Source organism: Coccinella septempunctata, chromosome 5 (assembly GCF_907165205.1).
Source record: "Coccinella septempunctata chromosome 5, icCocSept1.1, whole genome shotgun sequence".
Lineage (NCBI taxonomy): Eukaryota > Metazoa > Arthropoda > Insecta > Coleoptera > Coccinellidae > Coccinella > Coccinella septempunctata.
The window spans coordinates 30893102-30918966 of NC_058193.1; the positions used below are offsets into that span (position 1 = coordinate 30893102).

At 39.3% G+C, this 25865-nt stretch overlaps 1 protein-coding gene across 13 annotated transcripts in view; it reads left to right on the forward strand.

The window, feature by feature from the left end:
• Positions 1 to 25865, forward strand: part of LOC123312948 (serine/threonine-protein kinase tousled-like 2) — a 98184-nt gene that overhangs the window by 44209 nt on the left and 28110 nt on the right. For 2 of the 13 annotated variants that reach the window (XM_044897544.1, XM_044897545.1), the window contains exons 1-2: positions 3503 to 3773; positions 22355 to 22404. The exons of 6 other annotated variants lie outside the window; for them this stretch is intronic. In XM_044897544.1, the coding sequence (XP_044753479.1) occupies positions 3518 to 3773; positions 22355 to 22404 (306 nt within the window). In that variant the 5' untranslated portion in view covers positions 3503 to 3517. Of the gene's footprint in view, positions 1 to 3502; positions 3774 to 18107; positions 18564 to 19325; positions 20163 to 22354; positions 22405 to 25865 lie in introns of those variants that run through there. 5 more of the 13 variants (XM_044897550.1, XM_044897546.1, XM_044897551.1 and 2 more) reach the window with 5 other exon arrangements.

Sequence of the window (25865 nt, forward strand, 5' to 3'; positions counted from 1 at the left end):
TTATCAGCATTCATAGCTCCATTATCAACGACCACTAGGTCTGTGCGAGCAGTCAAAGATATTCCACCCCATACCATAATCGATCCTCCCCCGAAACCAGTAGTATTCAGGAAATTGCACTGAGCATATCTTTCATGTGGACGTCTGTATACAAGGGAATGTCGATCACAATGGTAGAGGCAGAATCTAGACTCATCTGTGAAGATAACTCTTTGCCAATCGGCCTCTTCCCAATGGATATGCTCTCTCGCAAAATCCAAACGCGCCCTTCGATGGGTTAGGGTAAGAGCTGGGCCTCTTGCCGCGACACGAGGCCTTAAATCATATTCTCTGAGGCGATTTCTTATTGCTTGAGTACTAATTTGCACCTCATAAGTTTGCTCAAGCTGAATTTGAAGGAGGCGAGTGGTTGCAAACCGTTGTCTCAACGAAGAAACTCTCAAGTAACGTTCTTGAATGGCAGTTGTTACCCGTGGTCTACCCTGTCCTGGTCTTCGGACACTCATACCTGTCTCCCAAACCTTTCTGCAATTCTTGTGTATGTCCACTCTTCTTCTCGCAAAACTACCGCTTGGGCACATTCCTCTTGCGTCAAATTGCGTGTTTCGCGTTGCGTAGCGATCGAGTGTAGAAAATCAAACGAAAGAAAAACTATTGATCACTTGGATTGATCGAGAACAACTGATTTTAGAATGCAGCCAATACATTCAAAATCTGATAATATCATCTTTTTTTATTCCTGCTGGGAAAAAACATCTGTATTGAAGAAAACCGTTGAAAGTGGATAACATATGCATGCATAATTCTGATAAAAATAATTATCATCGAGAACACCTTCAGTTATAGAATGAATTTGAGATTTCCATAATGTGCGTTAATTCTTTTGCGCAGTGTAGTATGCACCTAAGTTTAAGAACTTATATTTCAATACGAAATTAGTATTAGCCGATTAATTGAAGTAATGATCGCTCACTGACGATGATCAACAGTATCTCATTCAACTTGAAATGCGATAACTTAACGTTGCATTCAATATAATTTACAGATCTTTTTAAAGTAGTTACGTCCTCTTTGATTCTCAGAATGAAATTGATGTTTCCCATCGAACTAACTCGGTTCTTATCTGATCGATAATCGTTTTATTAAAAAAAAATCCAAAACTCGTCATCCACACCACGGATTCACTATAGCAATTAGGCAATCGCCTATTGGTCGACCTTCAGATTTTTTTTTCGTGGAGGAAAATGCTAAATTTGTAGAAATGTTAATAGTCTCATTTCGTTCACGTGAATAGCTGAACGTTTCGTTACATTTCTTGTCGTTATCTTATCGGTATTTTTCACGAATTATTTATTAAACTTTAGACCTCCGTCAATTTCGATGCTATTGAGCTGATGCAGGAAGGAAAACTATGCACAAATATTCCTCAGTTTGACTGAATTTCAAGGAACAATAAATTGGTTTGATCCATTCTGTTTCTGCGGTAACATGCGGAAAGCAAAATTGTACAAAAATCTGGGTAAAGTAAGGGTATGCATAGACGTGACGACTGCAATTTTAGTGTATAACTAGAATATTTCAGTTATACCTACCCTATACCTACCCTCATGGTCTCATGGTATAGATACGATGATGTCTTGAGCAGAGATCAGTTGGACTCAAAATGGCATATACAGAGTGTAAATAAATAAAGGCGGTGATTGCTTGTCGAAAAATAGTTTGGGTCTTTCGTATAATTTTTTTTGGCAGCCCCTGCTTGGATTAGGCTCCCTGAAGATGGCACCTGAAGGAAACTGACAGAAATGAAATTCTATGGGAGCTAGAGTGTAAATTCGGTGGTGTTCCCTCAACTTGCAATTTCGATGTGAAAACGTAGTTACAATTTTTTTTCTGAAACATTATCTGTTGAGATAAGGCTTATTTCCTGCCTCTGTCTCTCCCCCTAACCTTTCATTTATGTATTTGTCGATTTCATAACGCGTCAGAGTGTCGACTTACGTTACTATGTAAGTGTTTATTCAAACTATTAGAGCTCACTTGTAAACTGTCCAGGACAATGAATAAGGCAAATTTACACACACGCCAATTTAACAGAGCCTGACAGCCGCCCGCTCTCGGCAGTGAACGTTGCCAGATCTGTTGCAAACTCGACAGTTTTAGTTATTTTTCCACTAATTGCAAAACAAATTCGTCCTAAGAGATATATGTTAAGTGAAGATTAACACCTATGTCCAAGACTGTCGTTATGGACCAGAGGCTCTATTTTTTCCAATCGGATTCTTCAATTTAAAAAATGACAGATGAAAGAATGAATTCAATGCAGAAATCGACATTAAAATCTTGAAAATGGTCCATCTATTGACGTTTCGCAATGTAGCGATATTTTTATGTTCAGAGCCCACTCAAATGTTGGTTAAGTTAGAGTTTTTGTGACTTCGATTGGTTTTTATGAATCCTTGCCAATTTTCTAAGAAAATATCCTTCGGTGAATATTATTTATCCTTCAGTATTGCTGTGAAAGTGCGGTAAAATAGAAAACTGACAATTTTCACTCGTGCATTTTAAAGTTTTGTGGTCATAAATGTCATAGATGGTTTGTTGGCCTCTCAGCGTGACGTCAATCGGAAATGCTCTACTCCCTCCATAGACATAGAGAGTAGTCTATATGTCTATGACTCCCACCCAGATGAGTTTCTATGTTTGTGACTATAGACGTGTCTCTTGTTGTGAACGTTAAGTTTTATAAACCACTGAATAATGACGGCTCGTGAAAGAAAATATCCTTCGGTGAATATTATTTATCCTTCAGTGTTGCTGTGAAAGTTCGGTAAAATAGAAAACTGACAATTTTCACTCGTGCAATTTAAAGTTTTGTGGTCATAAATGTCATAGATGGTTTGTTGGCCCCTCAGCGTGACGTCAATCGGAAATGCTCTACTCCCTCCATATACATAGAGAGTCTATATGTCTATGACTCCCTCCCAGATGAGTCTCTATGTTTGTGACTATAGACGTGTCTCTTGTTGTGAACGTTAAATCTTATAAACCACTGAATAATGACGGCTCGTGAAAGAAAATATCCTTCGGTGAATATTATTCATCCTTCAGTGTTGCCGTGAAAGTGCGGTAAAATAGAAAACTGACAATTTTCACTCGTGCAGTTTAAAGTTTTGTGGTCATAAATGTCATAGATGGTTTGTTGGCCCCTCAGCGTGACGTCAATCGGAAATGCTCTACTCCCTCCATAGACATAGAGAGTCTATATGTCTATGACTCCCTCCCAGATGAGTTTCTATGTTTGTGACTATAGACGTGTCTCTTGTTGTGAACGTTAAGTTTTATAAACCACTGAATAATGACGGCTCGTGAACCACTTGTGATTCATGAACGTCGTAATTCTCAAGTTGACAGATTATGATCACTCTATTCAGTGATTGTGAACAAGAGTGATATCTATGCGCCGATCCAGGACCGGCTCCGTTCGACATTACACAACGTGGCGTTTGCGATCGAATCGATGATATTTTTCGAGGTGGCAACCGTACCATTTCTCATTTCTTCGAGAATCGCAGCAGCGCTAATCGCCGTTGCCATTGTCGAAAATCGAGCGCGTTCGACGCGTCGTAAAAGTGTACCGGGGCAAGGTCGACGGGTCCTGGACGGAATCCGTCAAATCCACCAGGAGGAGAAGGCACATCATCGACGGGCGGCGGTCGACGTTGACAGCGAGAGCGGAATATCGAACGTCGAACCCGATGTTATTGTGACAGATAGTAGGTATATATGTTCATATATATTCGGTTTGTGTGTTTATACCGAGATACACATCTCCGCGTATTTATAGATTTCGTGCATTGTTGTTGTGTTACGTTCGCGCTGTGTCTTGGATACCGGAGGTTTAAAGGTGTCCACGGACGGGAAGTCTTGCTTCATCAATTTTAACCGTTTGATCGACTGAGTTTCTTATTGGCCAACGAATGAGAGGAAATGACCTTTTTTTACTTTGTGTCCTAGATCTGATTGTGATGTATATTTTAAAAGGAAAACTCCTTCTATTAATAAATCTCGAAATTGAACCCAGCTTTTTCAGGATTTTTCGAAGGTCAGCTTTCGAGTCGTTTATCTCTCAATAAAAGTATCCATAAATGGAAATGTGATACATATTCTGAAAGAGCAACTCTTCTAGTAATAAATCTGAAAATTTCATCCATCTAGGTGCAACCGTTCGGTCTTGACGAATTTTTAACTGAACTCTTCTCTTTCAGGGTTTTTCGAAGGTTAGCTTTAGAGTCGTTTATCTCTCAATAAAAGTAATTGTAGATGGAAATGTGATACATAATCTGAAAGAGCAACTCTTCTAGTAATAAATCTGAGAATTTCATCTATCTCGGCGCAACCGTTTGGTCTTGAAGTTTTAACTGAACCCAGCTTTTTTAGGATTTTTCCAAGGTCAGCTTTCGAGTCGTTTCTCTCTCAATAAAAGTAATCGTAGATGGAAATGTTATACATAATCTGAAAGAGCAACTCTTCTAGTAATAAATCTGAAAATTTCATCTATCTCAGAGCAACCGTTCGGTCTTGACGTTTTTTTAAATTACCCCATCTTTTTATAAGGTCCAGTTCCATAATCTAATTTTACGTCACTTTAAGCTTGAAGCTTCCTTTACGGCCGGTTTCATAATCAAACCTTATGGCCCAGTTGCAGGAAAGTCCATTAAGATTTGATGTCCCATCAAAATTTAAAGTCCCTTTAATTTTAAAGCTTCCTTTAACCCCCTAAAAATGACACTAAAGGAAGCTTTGAGCTAAAAGTGACTTTAAATTTCATTATGAAACTGGACGTTAGTGTCATTTTTAGTAGGGTTAAAGGGAGCTTTAAATTTGAAGCGACTTTAGGTTTGATTATGAAACCGGCCGTAAGTCAACTTTCAACACGCTTATCTCTCAGAAAAATCATGGTAGATCTAAATGTGATACACATTCTAAAGGAGCAACCTCTGCTAGAAGTAAATATTCGAAAAAAATATTTCTCCCAAGTTCTCAAAGGGGGTAAGGGGGGTGCTAGGGCCCCCACACTGGAACCGCCTTTGCTCACAGGGTTGATACAAATTGATTGGAACCAACCTTGAGAATCAAAGTTTGTCTCTTTCTGCAGTTCTTCTGATTTTGAATAGGGAAGAAGACATTGTGGTCTATGCAATGACCCAAGATGTTTTGAATTTTTTACTGTTTATGTTCTTGTTCACTTTTCAATTCTATTCATTTGCTCTGAATTCGAGTACATATATCTTTATCAGTTTAAATACTTTTCTATGTTATATTTTTCTCTTGTATTTCTATGATTGGAACTACAGAAATAATCAGTGATCGTTTGTAACCAAACATTAAGCTTTGCCTGGACCATAGACATAGGGACGTAGACTGAGCGATACCAGCATGAAATTTGCTATTTTATAGAAATAGAGATCGTCAGGCCAATAACTGTCTCATTTCTGTTGAGATAGACGTGAGTGTGGACCAATGAAGATTGTAGAAAAAAACAACTAGCTGACCAGAGGTTCAGTTTCAACCAGTCACATTTTTGGCCATATTTCAAGCAAAGAAGAAGAGGGAATGCTTAGTCTATGGCCTAGACACGATGCCAAAACTTGAAGAGAGTATGTTAGGTTAGCACTGATTAGATACGGAATTAGTTGCACGTTATAACCTGTTGCCGTACGAGATCCTCCTTCCCCGACGACCCTGTAGGATCGACGTTTACGACGTATCTATCGCGTCGTATCTGCATCTTCCAACTTACCGGGGTGTTGTTCCGTAATTTGCATGTCCCTTTTTAGTAACCGTCGAGATCTTGTTACGGATGTTCCGCAACGTCTACTTTGCGCGCTCGACGTAGCCATAGATAGACGAGAACGGAGAGCGAGCGCGAGAGGGAAGAAAAAATCGTCGTTTCTGTGATCGCGGCTCGAATCGGCCTCCCGTCAGTCCCGTCATTAGCCCGATGTTTGTTGGCCTCCCCTTAGTCCCCTTATTGACGTTACGACAAGCTGGTGAGTGGTATTTCAATCTCTGCGGGATCGCCCCCTCGGTAAATATTAGATATTAGAGGGAGAGCGGGCGTTGCAAATCCCAATTTATGGGTTGACAGATTTGACGTTGTCACTCCGTGATACTTAGTTCATCGAAAATGATTTCGTTTGACGTGGAACATATCTATGGTTGGAGGGGGATCATCGAAGTTTTTTAGTTTAGTGGTAGGGATGTCCAAATAGGATCGATCGCGTGTTGCGTTTGGTAAATATATTAGTCAGGGATCGAAATTGATTAATTAATATGACCTTTTAGGGACATGTGTTGTCATTACTAAGAGCGCTAGTTGTCGGGAATAAAATTCGTTAAATCGATATAATTCCGCGTAGGTTGGCCCCGTTTCATTATACGAAATGTGAGCTAGAAGGATGTGGAATATCGTCGATCCTATACTACAATATTCACCTCAATTGTACCTCCCGCTATTAATAAAATCGTTCGTGTATTATTCCCGCATTCGTGAGAATGCTGACGCACGGGCAAAGGAAATCGATTTTCGGTGGAATTCTTGAGGTATCTCTGCACGAAATGATGACTCAATCGAGTTACTTTTATGGCTGTTGCTATTGAACGTTTTTTCGACTCAAAGGACTTTGGAGTGATGCGTGATGGAATCCTTTTTCCTACATCGTTTATTTATCCTCATGATTTTTCAGAGCTTTTCGAGCAAGACGTTCAAAAAAGTAGTAATAAGCAAAATGAAATAGTCAGTCATTTCAATTAAGAAATAAATCATAAGATATTCGATCAATGACAAATGAAGTTTCGTAACTTTGACGTTTACCGATCAGCTGTTTCCTTAGACCCTATTCGTAAAGCTGTAAAAAAAGTTATTACGAGGATTTATTGATATCTAGTTAGCCTAGACCAGTTCCATGCATAAAAAAAATATTGAGTTACCATAGCCACGAACAATAATTCATTAGAAGAGTCAGTGTGAAGTTTGAGGTCAAAAAGTAAACCAGAGTTACGCAATAAATTAAAAGAAAGAAAGATGTCCACCGAAATTGTGAAAATCGAAAAATTGGAGTATCGAGCCATCATCAAGTATTTGAAAGGGTTAAGAGGTAAGCAGATTTACGAATATATGCGTATTACCCTTGGTGATCAATGTCCTTCGTATGCGACCATAGAAAATTGGACTGCAAGCTTCAAAAGAGGTAAATTTTCCATTGAAGATGATGACCGATCGGGATGGCCAGTTTCTGTGTCAGTCCCCGAAAATATCGATGCAGTTCATGACATGATTTTATCAGACCGTCGAATTGGGCTAAAACGGATATCTGAAGCACTGAATATTTCATACGAACGCGTTCATCATATAGTTCAGGTCAATTTGGACATGAGAAAAATTGCCGCAAAATGGATCCCCAAATGTTTGAATGTTGATCAAAAGCGTGCAAGGGTAGAAGCATCGCGTTCGATCTATGCTCGATTTGAAGAATATGCAGACTTTTTAAACCCTATTATTACTATGTATAAAACTTGAGTACATTTCTACGATCCAGAAACAAAGCAACAATCGATGGAATGGCAACACTCTGGTTCTCCAAGACCTAGGAAGTTTCGTGTCCAAAAATCTGCTGGAAAAGTTCTTGCCTCAGTTTTCTGGTATTGCCATGGAGTAATCATGATTGATTTTTTGGATAACGGTAGAACAATAACCGGAGATCACTATATAACATTACTGACCACTCTATAGGAAAAAATTAAAGAGAAAAGCTATTCAAAGGTGTTTCGTTTTTGCAGGACATCACCCCTGTACACAAATCTCATGTTGCCATGCACAAAATCGTGATTTAGGGTTTGAATTACTAGAACACCCCCCTTATTCACCAGATTTGGCTCCATCCGACTATCATCTCTTTCCTCAACTGAAAAAAAGTTGTAAGGTCGTAACTTTTCTTCCAACGAGGAAGAAGAGTATGAAGAAAATTTATTTTTTTAAAAGGTTTAAAGACGTTGCAGGTCCGCCGTAATAAATGTATCCAATTAAGAGGAGAATATGTTGAGTAATAAAATATTTTGATATCGAAATTTTGTTAGGTTCTATAGTAGGCTAAGAATTTTTCAATATATCCTCGTATATTGCAATGGGGTTTAAGTCAATATAATGAATTTTAAAAAGGGAAACGTACGCCCACACGATGATGCGTTCGTTTAAATCCGACGATCGTCCCAAAACGCCCAATTTTTGGGCACAGGTGCTCGTATCGGCGCGAACGTTTCACGGTTAATTTAGTCGACAACTCCCGATGCGACATGGTAACAATCCAGTTATGCGATCTCCGCGCCAATAACGACGACCATTCTCGTGTTCCATTGGCGGTTAAGCGATCGGGTTTTTAGTGTCGCGATGACCCCGGTTCGCGAAATTGACGCGGCAGGCTGTTGCTCTTTTGTTTCGGCCGACCGTGTGAACGCGGCCGACCGCGATCTGACCGCTCCGTTTCGGCCGGCGTTCATTTTTCGCCAGATGGAACACGGGGAAGGTTCGGATGCGCGATGGATGGATATGGATGCTCTTTGTCTTCTTCTGGTTGATGTAGAGGTCACGAGGTGACGGCGATGCGCGTTCCGACGATTGCCGTTGGGATTTGAAGGCGTGGAGGAAGAGTTGACCCTTCGTTCTTGGTGTTTTAGGCCAGGTTTAGGTCCTCGACGAATATTGACACATTTCTTCCAAAATATCTTGAGCCACAAGGCAAGTAATTGAGGCTTTCGAAGTTTTGTCGAAAATGTATCGATATGAGGATGTAAACAACTTATTGCTTATGTGTTTGGTACTTTCGGAATGAGCTTTTTGCGAGAAATTGCTCCGACATGTCGATTTTTCCTTTAAGGGTGGCAACTTTCAAGATGAATGGTGGTATTCTGCTTTCATCTGTAAGCCAATCTATAACTCTTCATAAGCTTACAAGGAAATTGCAGTTCTGGACGTTTTTAGTGATCTGTAGCTTACAGGAATCAGTAACTATATCCCATAAGTAGTTCAAAAGTAACACTGTAAAGAAGATAGTTACAGGAACATTTCCAGAATTGTATTATTTACGAATCTGTGAATCGGACACTGACAGATCGATCGTACGCTACAGATTTGTAACTTACAGATGAAAAGCAGAATAAAACCAAAAACTCGCTACCATATCACTTCAACCCTTACAGCGGGTTTCATAAAACTTTGATTGTCCTATCAATGATTTAACAGTCACTCGATTTCTAAAACGAAATCACTGAAACCTTTTCGTTTCTGAATATATTTGAAGAAGTAGCAACTGAGAATAATTGAATGGACGTATGAACAGCATAATTTGATGCGAGAACTAGGTATATTCTGAATGATCATGACTGAATTATCGATTGAAAACAAATTGACGTCTATTCGTCAATCAAGCGTTGATTCCACGATCAAGCTTTATATATTACTAGCTGACCCGGCAAACCTAGTTTTGCCATTTAAATTATTTCTAGGGTAGATAATAATAACTAACTCATCGTGCTCGATTGGTTGTAAGAAAAAGGAATGCCTTTTTTTCTGTTCTGTACAATTTTTTTTGGGAATATTTTGTTATATAAACCTTGCCCTAACAATAATAAACACAACAAAAAAAGAATTGTCCAATTTGGTGCGATCGTTTGAACAATAAAGCATTTTGAAGTAAACCATAGATCCTCTTTTATTAATATAGATATTTTGAATAGGGAAGATGGGGTAAGTGTTACCTCGTTTGAAAGGCCTTTTTATTATGAGTTTTGCATATATTTTTTTTCATTCTATTTTAGGTTTTATACGATCTATTTCATTTATCATTTTTTTTTCAACTTTTCATTTTGCCTGTTTTGTATTGGTGATTTTGGTGAAACAATTCATTTTGATCAGTTTTATCTTCTGTTAAAAAAAGACTATCTTTTCAGCCCGTTTGTAACAGCCGAAAATTGTCTGGAGAATTCTCTACTGAATTTTGGCAAGAAAACGGCAGTAATTATTTTGTATGCAACTGAACAGTGAATTCTACCGAAAGTACGTATGTAACTGCAGATAATTCACGGTACCTACTTGAATTCACGAGTAAATTATCTAGAGAATTTTCGGCTGTTGCAAACACACCCTGTACAGGGTGGGCAAAATTGGCGATACTTGAACTACAACTTTTTAGCCCAACCAGATTGAGGAAAATGAATGTACCATTCATGCCGTCTTTTTTCGAGAAACTAATAATGCCATCAACTACATTCCTCTATCTTCTTTTGTTTTTGAGTTATAGGCCAAAATTTAAATTTGGGCGATTTCAACTTTGGTCATTATCTCTGTTTGTGTTTGTGCTAGGATGTTGAAATGAAAACATTATTCAGACACTTTTTTGATAGCAATCCAGTGGCGTACTCTGATTTTCTCCTGCAGGTCTATTTGCTGAATTACCACATAAAGTTGTGTTTTTTCTTATGAAAACAGTAGTTTAAAATGATTTAGAAAGAATCGTCATTCTTTTACCGTTTCAGGAATATATCATACAGCGCCCCAAGTCTTTCTAAGTCATTTTAAACTACAGTTTTCATAAGAAAAACACAACTTGTTATAGCTCAGCAAATAAACCTGTAGGAAAAAATCATAGTACGCCACTGGATTGTCATCAAAAAAGTGTCTGTATAATGTTTAAATTTCAACATCCTAACACAAACAGAAACGGAGATAATGACCAAAGTTGAAATTTTAATTTTGATCTATAACTCGAAAACAAAAGAATATAGAGACATGCAGTTCATCAACTGTGAAAGCATTATTAGTTTCTCGAAAAAAGACGACCGTAATGTGCCATGCATTTTCTTTCATCTCGTAGGGTTGAAAAAGTCGTAGTTCAATTTTGCCCACGCTGTGCAGCAGTTGTATCACCAAAATTACCGAATAAATGAGTGAAAATTGGACCGATTCACACAGAATGATTGCAGGGAAAAACAACGTTGTTTAAAATTCAAATGTGAATACTTAAGGAGCGTTCGGCCAGTAGACTCTATAAGCACTTTTTGTTCCGTGTCGTTCGGGCTCGAAGTTTCAGAACAAAAAGTGTCAATAGTTGTCGTTCGTTCTAGACGGAGTGGAGTTTTCGGAATCAACTCTATGAGCCCCAGCTCCCAAGGTGGGGCGCGAAAGGAGTTTGTGTAGAAGTAGGGTTATGAAACGAGACAAACCATAAAAAAAACAACTTATAAACAAACTATTCATAAAACTGTAGAATTTCCGTTCAATCCACACTAAGAATTATCTATTCATATACATTTTCGAACAAATTGCATTCAAATTCAAATTTTTCCCATGATTTTTGTGGTTGACATTTGTCATTCGTTCATTCAAAAATTGCCAATTTGTACAAGCTCCATTAGCCCTAGCTGATCTGTGATAAAACTCTAGTTCTACTCGCTCTGTACCGGTGTTTACTGGCCGAACGTAGTCTTAGAAAACGAATGGATTAAATGACAAAGAATTGAATATGCTGAAATCAAGAAACAAAAGCCTTTCTTATTGAAAATTCAGGGGTTGAGGTTGTAACACTGAGGATTGAAGCGAAACGTTTTAGAATTTGATCCCCCCTTGAATCAAAAATCTAGTCTGTTTCGTTTTCAACAGACCACCCTGTATAATATGCTTTGTCCGCACTAACGTCCAGTTTCATAATCAAATTTGAAGTCACTTTGAGCTTAAAGCTTCCTTCAGTGTCATTTTTAGTTACGTCCAGTTTCATAATTGAATTTAACGTCACTTTGAGCTTAAAGCTTCCTTTACTGTCATTTTTACGTCCAGTTTCATAATCCAATTAAACGTCACTTTAAGCTTAAAGCTTCCTTAACTGTCATTTTAACGTCCAGTTTCATAATCGAATTAAACGTCACTTTAAGCTTAAAGCTTCCTTTACTGTCATTTTTAGTAGGGTTAAAGGAAGCTTTAAAATTAAAGGGATTTTAGGTTTGATTATGAAACCGGTCGTTAGTAGGGTTGAAGGAAACTTTAAAATTAAAGCGACTTTAGGTTTGATTATGAAACCGGCCGTTAGTAGGGTTAAAGGAAGCTTTAAAATTGAGGGGACTTTAGGTTTTATTATGATATCGGCCGTTAAAGGGTTAAAGGAAGCTTTAAAATTAAAGCGACATTCGGTTTGATTATGAAACCGGCCGTAAACCATTTTTTTTAGCTTGTCTGTAATTCCCAATAGCAACAATCCATATATAAGGACGATCCAGGAATACACCCCTGTCTGGATTTCGACGAAAATACGCGTCCGTCATCCAGAGCGAAAGATTCATCAAACGCCACACGTTTCCGAACGTGAACCAACAACGTTCACGGCTGGGCCTATTCCGAACGCGCGAGAGCGTTGTGGCGTTTTCGATCCCGATCGCAGATCGGTAAGCCGCGGCGGCGGCGGCAGGTTCAACGATCGCGCGACAATGCGGCTGCTACGGATCTGGATTGGCGAGAGTGCGAAATGAGCCCACAGACTCTCGTCCCGGCACCTTGGCCCGGTTTCGAGGCGGCCGCGGCCCGCTCGGATGTACACGGGGTCCCGTCGGGATCGATTTCGAGGGTGGCGGCGCGGCCGGCGGTGGTTCGGAAGTTTCGATGCCGGACGAAGTTGTCTGCTGGGAAGTTTTTCGATGGGGAAATATGTTTCTTCGACTTGTTTTTTTTTTGTTCGGTCGTGCTTTATGCTCGTTTTAGATTCTTAGCGTCGGAAATAACGAATGGAAGAAAGGATTTTAGTCCGTTCTTTTTTTTTAATGCGTAAATGTATGTACAGGGTGGGCAAAATTCGTTGTTCACTGAGGGGATCTTTAGAACTATAAGAGAACGTATGACATATTTCCCAGCTCTTCCTCAGAGAGAAAGAGTAAACCCTAGCCTTCTGTGATTCTTCGTTTTTGAGTTATTTGAGAGAAATGAGAGTTGACGATTTCGAAAAGTTTTCAAATTCTCTGATCTGACCCTTGAACCTTCTACTGGCACTTTTTTTTGCATAGAATCCTTTCAAATGCATACTTTTATTGAATTTGTTACTTTTGAATTGAACAAAAATCTGTTGTCAGTAGATTCTACGTATAAAATGCCTAAGAAGGTTCGAATTTCAGATCTGTAACTTCAAAGACAAAAAAGTTTTGAGAACTTTTCGAAATTGTCAAAATCTCGTTTTCTGCTAATAACTCAAAAACGGAAAAACGTAGGAGGCTACGGTTTTCACCAGTCTTTGTTTATCTGAAAAACTCTTATAGTTCTAGTGATCCCCTCTGTAGACAGCGAATTTTGCTCACCCTGTACAGGAGGAGTCGTTTGACTTGTATATATAGAGGCTGTTCCTGAATTTCAGGTACAAACGAAAAGAGGAGATTTCTTGAGTAATTTTGGAACGCCAAATGATTTGTTTTCGAGATACAGGGTGTTAAAGGTGGAACTATAAGTTTTTCTCATCTAGTATCTACACTTCACAAGATATTCAACTGAAATTTGGCATAAATATTATAATTGTTATTTCACACCATTTGACATGCCAATTTCGATAGCAAGTTTGGTGATATTTTTTCTGGAACACTGTCCCCAAAACTTTCTTTGCAATTTTGCCGACCAATGTTAATTTGAAAAAAAAAAGGTTTAAAGAAGTTCTGTCGTTATATTAACATTTATAATCTCCTGTAGTATTGTCATATCTGCTACCGAATTCAGGAAAATAATTCTGTACGATTCTTTCGAAATCTTCAAAAAAATCCAAATTTTCATGAAAAATCCAGTTAATAATCTGTGGTGAAATTTTTTTTTACGGTCATTTTCCCGATCTGTAGCAATGATTCTTGAAGGTTCGATAAACCCGTATAATCATAAAAAAAACTTTAACACCCTCTATCTCGAAAACGAAACGTTTGCGATCCCATGTTTATGGGATTTTTTTTATTAAAATTACTCAAGGAATCTTACCTTTTCGTTTGTACCTCCAATTCGGGAACACCCTGGAAATAGATGCACTTTTTGTCTCGAATATTTGAACGTTTTGTGAAATTTATGGTATTATGATCTTTTTTTTTTATCGAGGATCATGAAATGCCACGTACTTCTGTCTCGAATATAGGCAGTGATAATGAAGGGGAAAGTGATCAGGAGGTTGAATGGATATGGGAAAATTGATCTCTTTTCAAAAGATATTCTTTAATCCATTAACTCTCCTTGGTTTCCTCTTTTGAAGCGGTTTTAATTGCTTCTTTTTCACTAACCAAGCGCACGCCACTGCCATCTCCAGGCTTGTTCGTAGTGGTTCACAACCGTACAGAGCAAGCGCAAATGGCTTTTCGCTACCCTAAGATGGAACTGCGCCTGCTCTGTACAGTTGTTTACAACCGTTGCAAACCACTCTACGAACAAACCTTCCTTATCTGCCACTGGCCACTGACGACACTACTACTGTTATCAGTGACATTAGTGTTCTTTGCGCAATATTCCGCGTTTTTTCCCCTCATGTGTGTGGGAAATAGTGCGAAAGTTGATGGTTTTCACGATCTGCATGTTGCATGATGTACTCCGTCTTCTCTCTGTGTCTGTGGCCGGCTTTACATACGATCAGTTCCTAGAATCTTGCCAGAGGGACCGGGGAAGGAGGGGCATGAATTATTTCCTCTCGCGTATGTGTTGTGTTGTTACGGAGGCAACGACATCCACGACTTCACAATGGCCGCGGATGCATATCCCATATTAGGTAATGAGCATCGGAAGATAGCGTGTATCTCGACCCCCGCAGCCCCTCTCCCCTCGCTGTCCTGACTTAACGTCGCTGTATAGGACGCGTCGAACCTATGTAGTAGATACGACGCCCATGTACGGAATTTTCGCAAGCTCATTTAGGTACATGATACCTGCATACATACTTTTAGGGTAATCCCAATTATTGTTTCTTTATCAGATAATACAGGATCATAATCATTCTGTTCATTGATTAGGGAATACAGGGTGCTTCATATTGTGATGCTTATTCGGCTTATTGTCTCTCGATCATTTTCAAGAAAATTCTCCGTATAAACATGGATCAACAGTGTTCCATCTGAAAGTACTGGATATAGGGCTTAGAAATTGAACAAAAATATCATCAAACACACATACACTTCAAAAAGAAGATATCCTATCAGCGAGGCTCAAATCATTTTCTTCAATCGTTTCAGGGCATGTCAATGAGGACACTGACAGAAATTCAAAAATCTTTTATCCTTGAGAGATTATCATTTTCATGCAACATTTGCATGTACCAAAACTGGAAAAACAAAGCGGTAAGCTAGTTATTTTGTTTTTTCAGGGGTGACACAGCTCATTACGAGGAGTTAAAATGACTATGTATATCTTTTCATCAGTACGGAATCGGAAAAATGTGGTACCTATAGCACAAAAGTATGTTTCTTGTCCTCAAGAATCTACTGTTAAAATATTTGTACGAGTTTTTTTTTTAATTCTTATGTAGGTACTTTTTTCATTGCATTTTTTGGTAGCCCCCAAAAATTTTGTACGTTCTATATTTCCATCGCTAGATATTCACAAATCCTGGAATGTGAAGTAGATGTTCAAGGGATAAAAAGCGAATTAAAATGGAAACATTAAAATTCTACAAGAAATTATCAATTCCATTCGGAATAGGCGATGATAATACACATTAACTACTCCATTCAAATTTCCAATATGGATTATTAAGGTTTTTTATCGCCATAGCACCGATGCTTATTTCATTACGCGGCATTTTTCAGAGGAGGGGCAGGGGGCAGAGGCTGTGCGATAAGATTGTCAATAAACGTGCTTTATTATTCCCATTGACGTCAAGTTTACGTTTTCCGTTTATCTCTCTGAGGTGTCAGCGACTTTTCGCGTAATGCAGAGAAGGTTTATTTGATAGTTCAGTATTTAAATTATACACGGTGTTTTGGGAAAAACTCGCTCGCGAAACACGAGATGCCAAACGGCAGCTTCAACTCAAAAAATTGAAAATGGCTAGTTGAAAACCCACCCCTGCCAACATTAATGAATTACCTTGCCACTTGTTGTAATAGGCATTGCTGATGTAAAGAAATAATATATCCCACCCTATCTCGGAAATACTTTACAGACTAAGATACAGTCTGGATTAGAATACTACCCCCATATTTGGGGTGCTATAGCACATCCTTCGCTCGCAGTGCCCGACTACTCAGTCTCGCAGAGGGCTATACTCTCTACCACTGGACCTTTGCTTTGACTAGCATGACTTCAAGTCCTCCTTTGATCCTTGGCACTCCCCAGTGGATTGCTCTTGCGTCGTTGGTATTAGAAATTGGCGATCTTCAGTTTTTCGAGGATGTTTCGTTCGCAACCCATCCGAGGAGCATTTGTAGCAGCCATTTATATTCCAATCTTGTTTCGCAATATCCTCCCGGTCTTGTTGCTTCGTCCTCCTCCTACACTCCTCTCCTCTCCCACCTCCCGGTACATTTTCTCTCCTCTATCTCTCTCTCCTGGGTCCGAAATCAATACCACACACACCACCCAAGTGAGCCTTCACTTTTGTGTGTGTGCAAACGTGCCGTGTGTCACCGAGCATCGTTTATCCGATGTCGGTCCCTGTTCGACGGACGAAATTACTTGATAAACTCGATAAAGCCCCGTCTCCTCCGGGTTAACGCCTGCGATCCGGCAACAGGGCACCGCGCTAATTCCCCGTCTACTCTACACGCCACTCTGCTCGCTCTGCCACGAAAACGTAACGTAATCGATCCGATCGTATAAATTGTAACACCGTGTCCTCTCTTCTGTGCTCGTCGCTATATCTATATTCTGTGCCGAATCTTCACGTCGACACTTGAAATGGACGTTCTGAAATGACGCAAGCCTATTCATTGTTATGTCAATGACCACAGAACCCGAAACGAAATTTATGTCAGTTGAAGGTTGAATTTGACGGACTCGGTCGAGAATTTTCGATCCAGTTTCTGGTACCTGGCTGGACGTACGTCATGTGTATCCGATTAATTTTCAGTTCATACAGAAAAGCGTATAGTAGATGGTGAACAATTCAAACAATTGAGTTTGTTTTGCTTTTGGTTCCATCAAGCCAAGAGAATACACAATTTCAACAACTTTTCGCCTATTTTTTTCAATTCTTGACCATTATTAATAGCACTCTAATCGTCAATTGAATCATGCACCTTAAAGATTCGTATTCCCAAGGATAGGCATCAAATAATCGAATTTGGCATTTCGGATCAGCTGATGACTTAAGACAGGACGACTGAGAGCCATATAAGTGTTGGTTCAGTTCATGTTTTTGTACATTCCTTACATTTTTTTGAGAGAATGTTTAGTTAATATGATTCAGATAGATGAAAAATTACTATTACTGACACTATTGACTATTCATAATTTTGTGATCATAAATATCATAGAAGTGCAAGATCACATGTAGTTGTGCACCTTTGTGACGGATTAAATTCTATGATCTTTAAGGAACCAAGATAGATTAAATACCGATTGGAAAAAATCTAATCTTGAATTTCAAAGATACGTTTTATCACTTGTCCCTACAGCTATAATGAAAAACTGTTCTTGTTAAAGTGCTCATAATCTAGCAGTAAGGTTTTCTAAAGATGGTCTTGTTAAACTCCACAGACCACAGAGAATATAAGAAAATGAGGACAAATTGGATTTGACAATATTATTATTGAAAAGTAATGATGAGAAGGAGAAATGATGAATTATCTCGTGAGGATTGTCCTCACGATCATACTCGTGTCAAAATCAGTTATTATTCTTTAGTACGTGTTGAACAATATGCGATTCTTTCATTCATACTGCACAGATGCATCATAACGTATTGAAAAGTTTTCTATGAACGTGTCTTATTCTTCCTTTCGATGGTTTCGAGACATTTCGAATCCATTACCTGTCTGCATCATAAATATTCAGACGTATGACAAGTGTGTCCAAGAGAAAACCAACACAGCTCACCTCGGATAGTACACTCCCGTCAGCGGACCCTCGCATTCCACGTCGCCCTATTACTTTATCTATTTAAAGAACCGTCGATTAATTTTTTCTGCCTGCGACGTTGCTATATTTATCGCCTGTATTGTACACATAGTTCGGATTTACCGCAATCCGCTCGAAATATCTAAGTAGTCGTTTGTGTGGGTTCGGCACGGCAGCCGGTGTGTGTACGTATAATATGTATTTTCGTGTTATCGACGGGACTGTACTTTGACTTTCGACTCGGTCGACGTTTCGCGATTGTTTCCTTCGATTCGGTTCCCTCTCGGTGTATTAACAACACAACAATCTGTCGTCGCGACCGCCATATTGGATCTCGTTTCCTCAGATTATGTAAGGGAAAATACCTTTTCTTTCCTGCTTTTTTTCGCGGTGTGCGATGGGCCTTAGTGAAACGCCGAGATGTTACAGAGTGGCGCTTCCGAAGAAGTCTATGCTTTTGGTAGGTGGTTAAATAAATACATAGTTGATGTAACACATGATTAGTATTCTCTTTGGTTTTTCATTATTGACAATTTAAAATTTTGTCGTGTTACTCCCGGATTTATTTCGATTACGAAATTCTCTGGATCCGTCGTTTCGAATTTTACGACTTGAAATAAAGAAAGGAAGGATAGCTAACAAGTTCATGTGATGGCTGTCAGGTTTAACTTTTAACGTTTCTGATAACGAGTAGCGATAGCGGTACTGCTCATTCAGTAAAATTTGGCTCGTTAATTCAATGTTTTTCTTTGAACAGATTTATTATTTCGATGATTCAATCGCGTCGTATCCTTTTGTCGTTTCACATACGAGAATAGACGGTTGGAGAAAATAGGTATTTCGTTTTATCGTTATTCAAATTGTGAAAATGCACCGTTATCGTAGGTCAGGTTTTTTCAGTAGAATTAAAAATACTATCGCTATTGACAGAATGTATCTGTTTAACGAATTCAACAGTTAAACGTGTTTGGTGTCAGTTACAACGTTCATTCTGGTGCTAGTTTCGAAATTTGAGAATATTCTGGATCAATAATTACACTTTTCTAAATCATCGTAAATATTGAAGTTGTGAGGATATTCTGTATCATTTGCCTCTTTGATGGTTCGAAGGGAAGAATTTTTGTTGATCCAAGATCAAATGTCAATTCGTCAAAATTTACTAGACGTTTTATCATTATCTCGTAATATTCTCAAATACTTTTTGAGTTAGGGGGCAACAGAGTGGTTGTTCTATCGAAATTGAACGCATATTCCTCCAGTGACAATTCTCCTGAAAATAACACTAATCCCACTGTCTTTAGGCCGCACTTTCATCCATTATTTATTTTCAATTTCACCTGTGTTCGTTCTCCGAAACACAGTTCGCACATACATAAATATCCACAGAATGTACCCGAACCGACGACGAATCGGAGTAACTCGCGCTAACGCAATTCTAAAACGCAGAGAGAGAATGCACACAATAACGCCAGCAGGCTGTCGGGTTCCGCGAAGAGAGGCCGCAATCAGACCATTAGCTAAAATTGACTCGATCCGGCTCATCCTCTTTGTTTCCTGTCCTTCCGTTGCCAAGAACCAGTCTGCCCATCCACCTCGTCGAAGAAAGGTCGCGTGTCGATGATCTCTTCTCGGTCCGGAACGCACCACTAGTCGCGATTCGATGCGCCCAATACGTTTCGGTGTCTTTGCATAAAGGTAAAAGTTGGACGTTGCGGAAATCGCAACGATACGCGGAACATAGAGGTACGACGCGCCGCGCCAGCTAAACGATCGAGAATGAACGCGTAGAGCGATCGAGCTGGCTTGGAATCTCCTGTGCATATAATCGGGATCGGAAGTGTGGTGTGACCATGCGCGGTCCGGCAACGTCGATCGGCGCCAGCTGATCGGACCCGAAGGCGATGTTGCCGTAGACCGATGGCCTCGATGAATGGCATTGCAAGGTCTGTCTCGGTGCAATGCAGTGCTCTGTGCGGTGATGTAGACATGTGCGGGTGCCGATCGCGAGATGGAAGGGCTTTTTCAGGCTCTCTTCGTCTATTACCGCTTCAACCACCAGGTACGTCCAGAAACGAACTTCCCGGCCACGGCGACGTTCTCCACCACGTGGTCGTTCTAGTGGATGGTTATGTCTGAGCCAGCTGCCTGACCTACTCTCCGTTCCCCATTGATTTTACGGCGCGCCAGACAAGGGACCGGAACGTACCGTCGAGATTAATTCTTACGTTTTTGCGTCATCTATAACTTGAACGGATTCGTCCGTATTTTTACCTCTGTTTCGAGCGTTGATAACTTTTCTGTTCCTTCCGAACAGAGATCGGGCTTCGACCTCCCTCTCTAACTTATATTTTACCTTCCTTCAATTCATCCTTAGAATTTTCAAGCACCGGATGCACGTCGTCTTCAGATAGCGGTATGTAGTTCACGACGGATTACTCAATTTTCATCAAGTACGCGACGATGTTGTACATCCCTGCGGCGGCGGTTTGTTTATGTTTTTGTGTTTGACGTTTGAGGTTGGAATTCACGTTCCCGATGATAGTTTCCGTCCTTTACGATGTCGTTTTATTTCTTGGGTGCTTTAACCGACTAGGTATGATTCAATTTCGTCCTGTTGTTATTCGATTAATTTCGATTTTAAAAACGTTCGGTGATAAATTGAACGTTATCCAGCTTATCCGAATTATCGGGATCGATGTAATAACCCGCAATTTAGTACCGATACGACGAGGCAATCTCGCACAGTTCGATAACCTAAATTGTGGTCGATCCGAATCAATTAGTCGATTACGTTTTAAAACTTCTCCCATAACCCAGTAAACACGCGAATAAAAATCTACTTCGAATTAGAAAGTATAAATCACGTTGTATGGTGTGTTTGTGACATACTTTGCACTTTTGGTATCGACCTCGTCGATTGTCAAATGGCAATTGTTTCGAAATGTCAACGATACTAATTAATATGGAATACGTTATTTTGGTATATTTTTCATACTGTAATGAACGCAGCTGCTCAATTTTCCTGTTCATACAGTTTTAATCTGGTTAATACAATCAATGATCATAATTCTTTCCCTAATACTCTTCGCTTGGACTTTGGTTGGTATAAGTGGGAGCACACTTCTTTGTTCTAATTCAGAAAACCATATTCAAGGTTAAGCTACCTGTCTGTGACTGTTCCGAAATTCTCATGATAACCGACTAAGGCTAAGATTTTAAATTTCCTATAATTCAATTTAAAATTCAATTACATTCAAAGAATATTCATTTAAGTACCACATTTGAGCTACATTATCTTGATTGGTTGGTTTTGTACACTGGGATTCCATCCTCGTTTGATTCTATGGATGTTGGATAGACAGCTGGAACTCTATCAGATTTGCGACGTTGCCAGTTCATGCATGCAAGATTTCAGTAAACTTGCGATTTGTTGGAAGTATAGAAAATTAAACTTTTATTCCACTAATAATAATTCGAGATTCTTCGATCAGTCAACTACATACTGTATTCAGTCTGTTGGTTTCGAGTCGCTTCTGCTATGGGTTCTAGATTTCTCGACGAAGTTTCGCCCTTTTTACCCGGGGGTGAGTAATCCCTGAGTTGATCAATATTCTCTGGTATTGTCCCGACATTCGTTGAGGTCTTGGCTTCAATACCTTCGAGAACTGTCGACCTTCTACATACATGGTTGCCTGTTCAGTAAATTCTTTGTTCGATGCTGACAAACACGTTTAATACTTTCTTTGCATCTTAATATCAATTTTGCTCTGTTTGTTTATATCATGAGCTTTTTGGGATATGCATGGAATTGGCCATCAAAAATTAGTTTTTCAATAGTATAACATGAATAAGGTAAAAGTTTCTTGCGAAACAAATGCTATGGGTGGCAATTATGAAGAAAAACCACGAAAATTTTGTTTGATCATCTTTTTGTTCCCATAGTACGTCTGTTCAATTTCATTTCTGTCAGTTTTCTGTTGTTTTTCTTTAGTAATTTTCTATTTTTTTCATAATCTCTCTCTTTTCTTGAAGTTTTCTTAGGTGTTGAAATTTATTTATTATTGATATACATACAGCTATATTCAAAACATAATATTGTATGGCGCGTTTCATTTATCGAAATTTTTCATGATACATCTATAAAAACCGGTATTTCAATTGTCCTGTAGTAAACCAGCGGTGCAAAATGATCGATCTTTTTCTACTCTTATTATCTTTCATTCCATTATTAATATAACTTTTTTTTTTCAGGTAAGATCCAACTCCATATATTCGGATGCAATGTAGTCCCTAAACATCACGTGAGTGTCACCTTGTGAAGGTTATTTCACCGTTTTTCAATCCAATATCACGTGCGTTTTTCAACGTTCAATATTTAAGCATTGTGGACCACGACAGGTCCATTTTGAATCCAGATAATCAGCTATAATCTAATTCGTGGATGGGTAAATGATCTACTCATGAATTTAGTTGTACTGCCCTGTCAAATAATCGGAATTGTGTTGCGGCTTTATAAAATGAACCGTATGAATCTCCATAAAAAATTATCACTTACATATATTCGTCCCCTTTGTATCGCGTATACGACAATAATTCGAGATGAAATATTTACCTTCCCTGGGTTGTGTTGGGATTTAGGGGCCAATCAACCCCTCTATACATCGATCTAGGGCCTGGACCCGTTCTCTGACTAAAACAGGTGTGCCAAACAAAACCTCCACAGTAGCACTTGAATTGGAACAGCCTATATCTGCCTTATTTAGATCTTTTTTTCACGATAAATATGTGTATGTTGTTGTAACGAATGTCATTTCTTGTAAAAATAGAAATCCTTGTAATGCGAAATATTTGAAGGGTCGAGTTCAGAAATGACATTAACGTGGCCCTTATTGGGAAGATCACAATGGAAAAAAGAAAAATTGAGAATAGGTTGGTCCTTGTAAACAATTTGTTGAAAGTCTGTAGAATTTTTTTCAGTTGGCGTTTTGTCTCACTAAATACGACTGAATTTTCGTATAGATTGATAATAAAAGATCCATCTGATCAAATATGGGATATTTTAATTTTTTATGATAAAATGTATAATTTTTTTCTGAAGATTCGGGGAAGAACGGGTAAAGCCGGCAATGGCTCCCGGTACGGTTGCTAAAATGCACCGAAACAGCGTTGGGCGCATTTGGTACGCGGACAATTTTCGAGATAACAGATCGATTCGGTTTTGCCGAGCGACGAGGGGTGGTGGCGGTGGTGGAGACGGGAGAAAGAGGCAGGGACCTGGACCGACGTTTTCGCGAAATAAGTTTCGATATGACCGAGGCGCCAAAATTCATACAGCCCGGCCCAAAGTCCTAAACATCCGACTAAACCAGATATGCTACACTTCGACAGTGGATCAGTTATCTCATTTTCGATATCTTTGGGTTTTTTTTTAAATATGTATGTAGACTACTCCTTATTGACGCCCATTTGACAGAAGACTACAGGGTCTTAATTTTCTCAAAAATTCCGCAAGTGATACATTGATCTGTTTTTACTGTCAATTTGATAATGTTGTGGAATCTGTATAAAATACGTTTGTATTGTGTATTGGAGTCTTTTCTCACAAAATTCCAAACAAGAAGCACCCTTAGGCCAAATCGATTCTATCGATGTCACGTTCAATTTAAATTAGATGGTGTCGAACTACTATTATGGGAACAACCTGTACAGAAACAATTCTACTTCATCACAATGTAAAATGAAGAATTTGGTATTCAATAGGTGCATTTTTTCCAACTGGATACTTCTCTATTGGCCCAGTTCATACTGGTCTGAACAATACAACGCACGACTTCTTCCATTTTCTCGAATGTTGAGAGTAATCTCGAGAAATTTCGTACCGAATGCCTTTCTTCTTCGTTAGAGCTTTTTACTGCTCGTGGGTATCGTCTTCAAAGCGAATATAATACGCCGTTTTAGAACGGCGATCGTGACTTACGCTATCCGCGCTCGCTATCGACCATTCGGACGAAAAATCTACGTTGCAGAGGCAATCCGAACGACCGACTAGTGCAAGTAACTAGGGGTCAACAACCTGCCCCGCGATTTCTATTATCCGTACGGCTCAAATGTTCGAATTCGTAGTTATGGATTCTTTCGCAACGCAGCCATTGTGTGCTGCTGCGACGCTTTCGGAACGTACCACCCGACGAACCTTGAAAACGAAGAGAGTTCTACGCGAACCGCGGTTAATCCACTCTCACGGCAGGACGTATTGATTTTTATTGGCCGTAAATCGCCCGATTCCTGTCCGAAATCGACTTGCGAACGTTCGGGCGTCGTTGGACATCCCTGATTTAGGAATTGACGCGATCTGTGGTTCGCCCTCTCGGCTGTCAAGATGACGCTCGGGGTCGTTCTGTGATTAGGATCATAGAGTTCGTCTGCGGATGCGTTCGAATACGTGACGCACGACGTGGCCGTCGGGGTGGCGCAATTTCTTCCTCGACGAAAAATGGCGAGAGGAAGAGAGGCGAAGTGTGCGAGAGCGTAATGGCGTACCTATGGGTCGATAACCTACATTATTAAGCATTCTATTATACACGTCTTGTGTGTGTACCTGGTTTTAATGGTGGCACGACTTCGAACACAGAGAAGAAAGAACAGAGAGATATATATAAGAAGTATATTCGACCGTGTACGAGGAGGGGTTTATTAGCCGTTCTAAAAATATAGATCTCTCGCAGTATGTGCCCTGCGAAGAGATCAAGTAGGCAGCGAGGGCACACATAAGACGGACACATACGGGCATTTAACATTGATTAGTCTGCCCGTGAAAAAAAAAAGAGGAAAAGAACGAGAATCAAACGTGCAACCTACCGAAGTAGGAGCGAGTTATTTCTAGCGGCTGGCCGGTCTGCCGTGAGCTCAAATGGATTTGTCATACGGTGGGTATACAGTCAAAGTTTGTTTGAGAATCGGTATCACGATATGTGGTGCAGTATCCAGGGGAAATGACGAGAACAACAAAAATTCTGGGTATTTACCCAGAATCGATGTCGTATGGGTGGGACTGTCGATGACTCGTGATTTTAGCGATCGACAATGAATTAACTCATTGTTGAGGGAATTCATCGCCTTACAATTTTTTTATTTTCTTGGTGATACTCCCCAGAAAATTTGCACAATATAGACTGAGTAACAATCCATTGGACGAATTCAGAAACGCTTGCCAACCTTATAAATACATACTCGGAAAACCTCTTACAAAGAAAATTATTTTATTTTTTATTCTATTTTTGTCTCTCAGATGTCTTCATCATTCAACAATCCTTGGTTATCGAATCCAAGTGATCAGAGGAAATTTATATTGTGTTTTCAGGTAATGCTTTGACCTTATTTGGGAGATTTTCCTGTTTTGTTCATACATTTATGTCACATATGGTCGAGTCACAGAATACCTCTACTAAAGTGTTCAGTGTTCTGTGGTAGTACCAATAAAGCTTCGCATCATCTCTATGTGAAGTCGAAAGTTTCAATAATTGTAACACTTAGTAGTTGTTCTATGGCGAAACGAATAGTGTTAGGAACAAAACACGAAAATATCCCCAATTATGTCAAAAAACTATATTTTGAAACAAGAATTTTTTTTTATACAGGGTGAGTCTTTGAAGGCGCATTATACGTGGAAATACGAATAATACTTTTATTTTACAAAACAACAACAAATATTCATTATATTTATATCGGCCAACTTAGTTGGGTTCTTTGAATCTTTGGTACT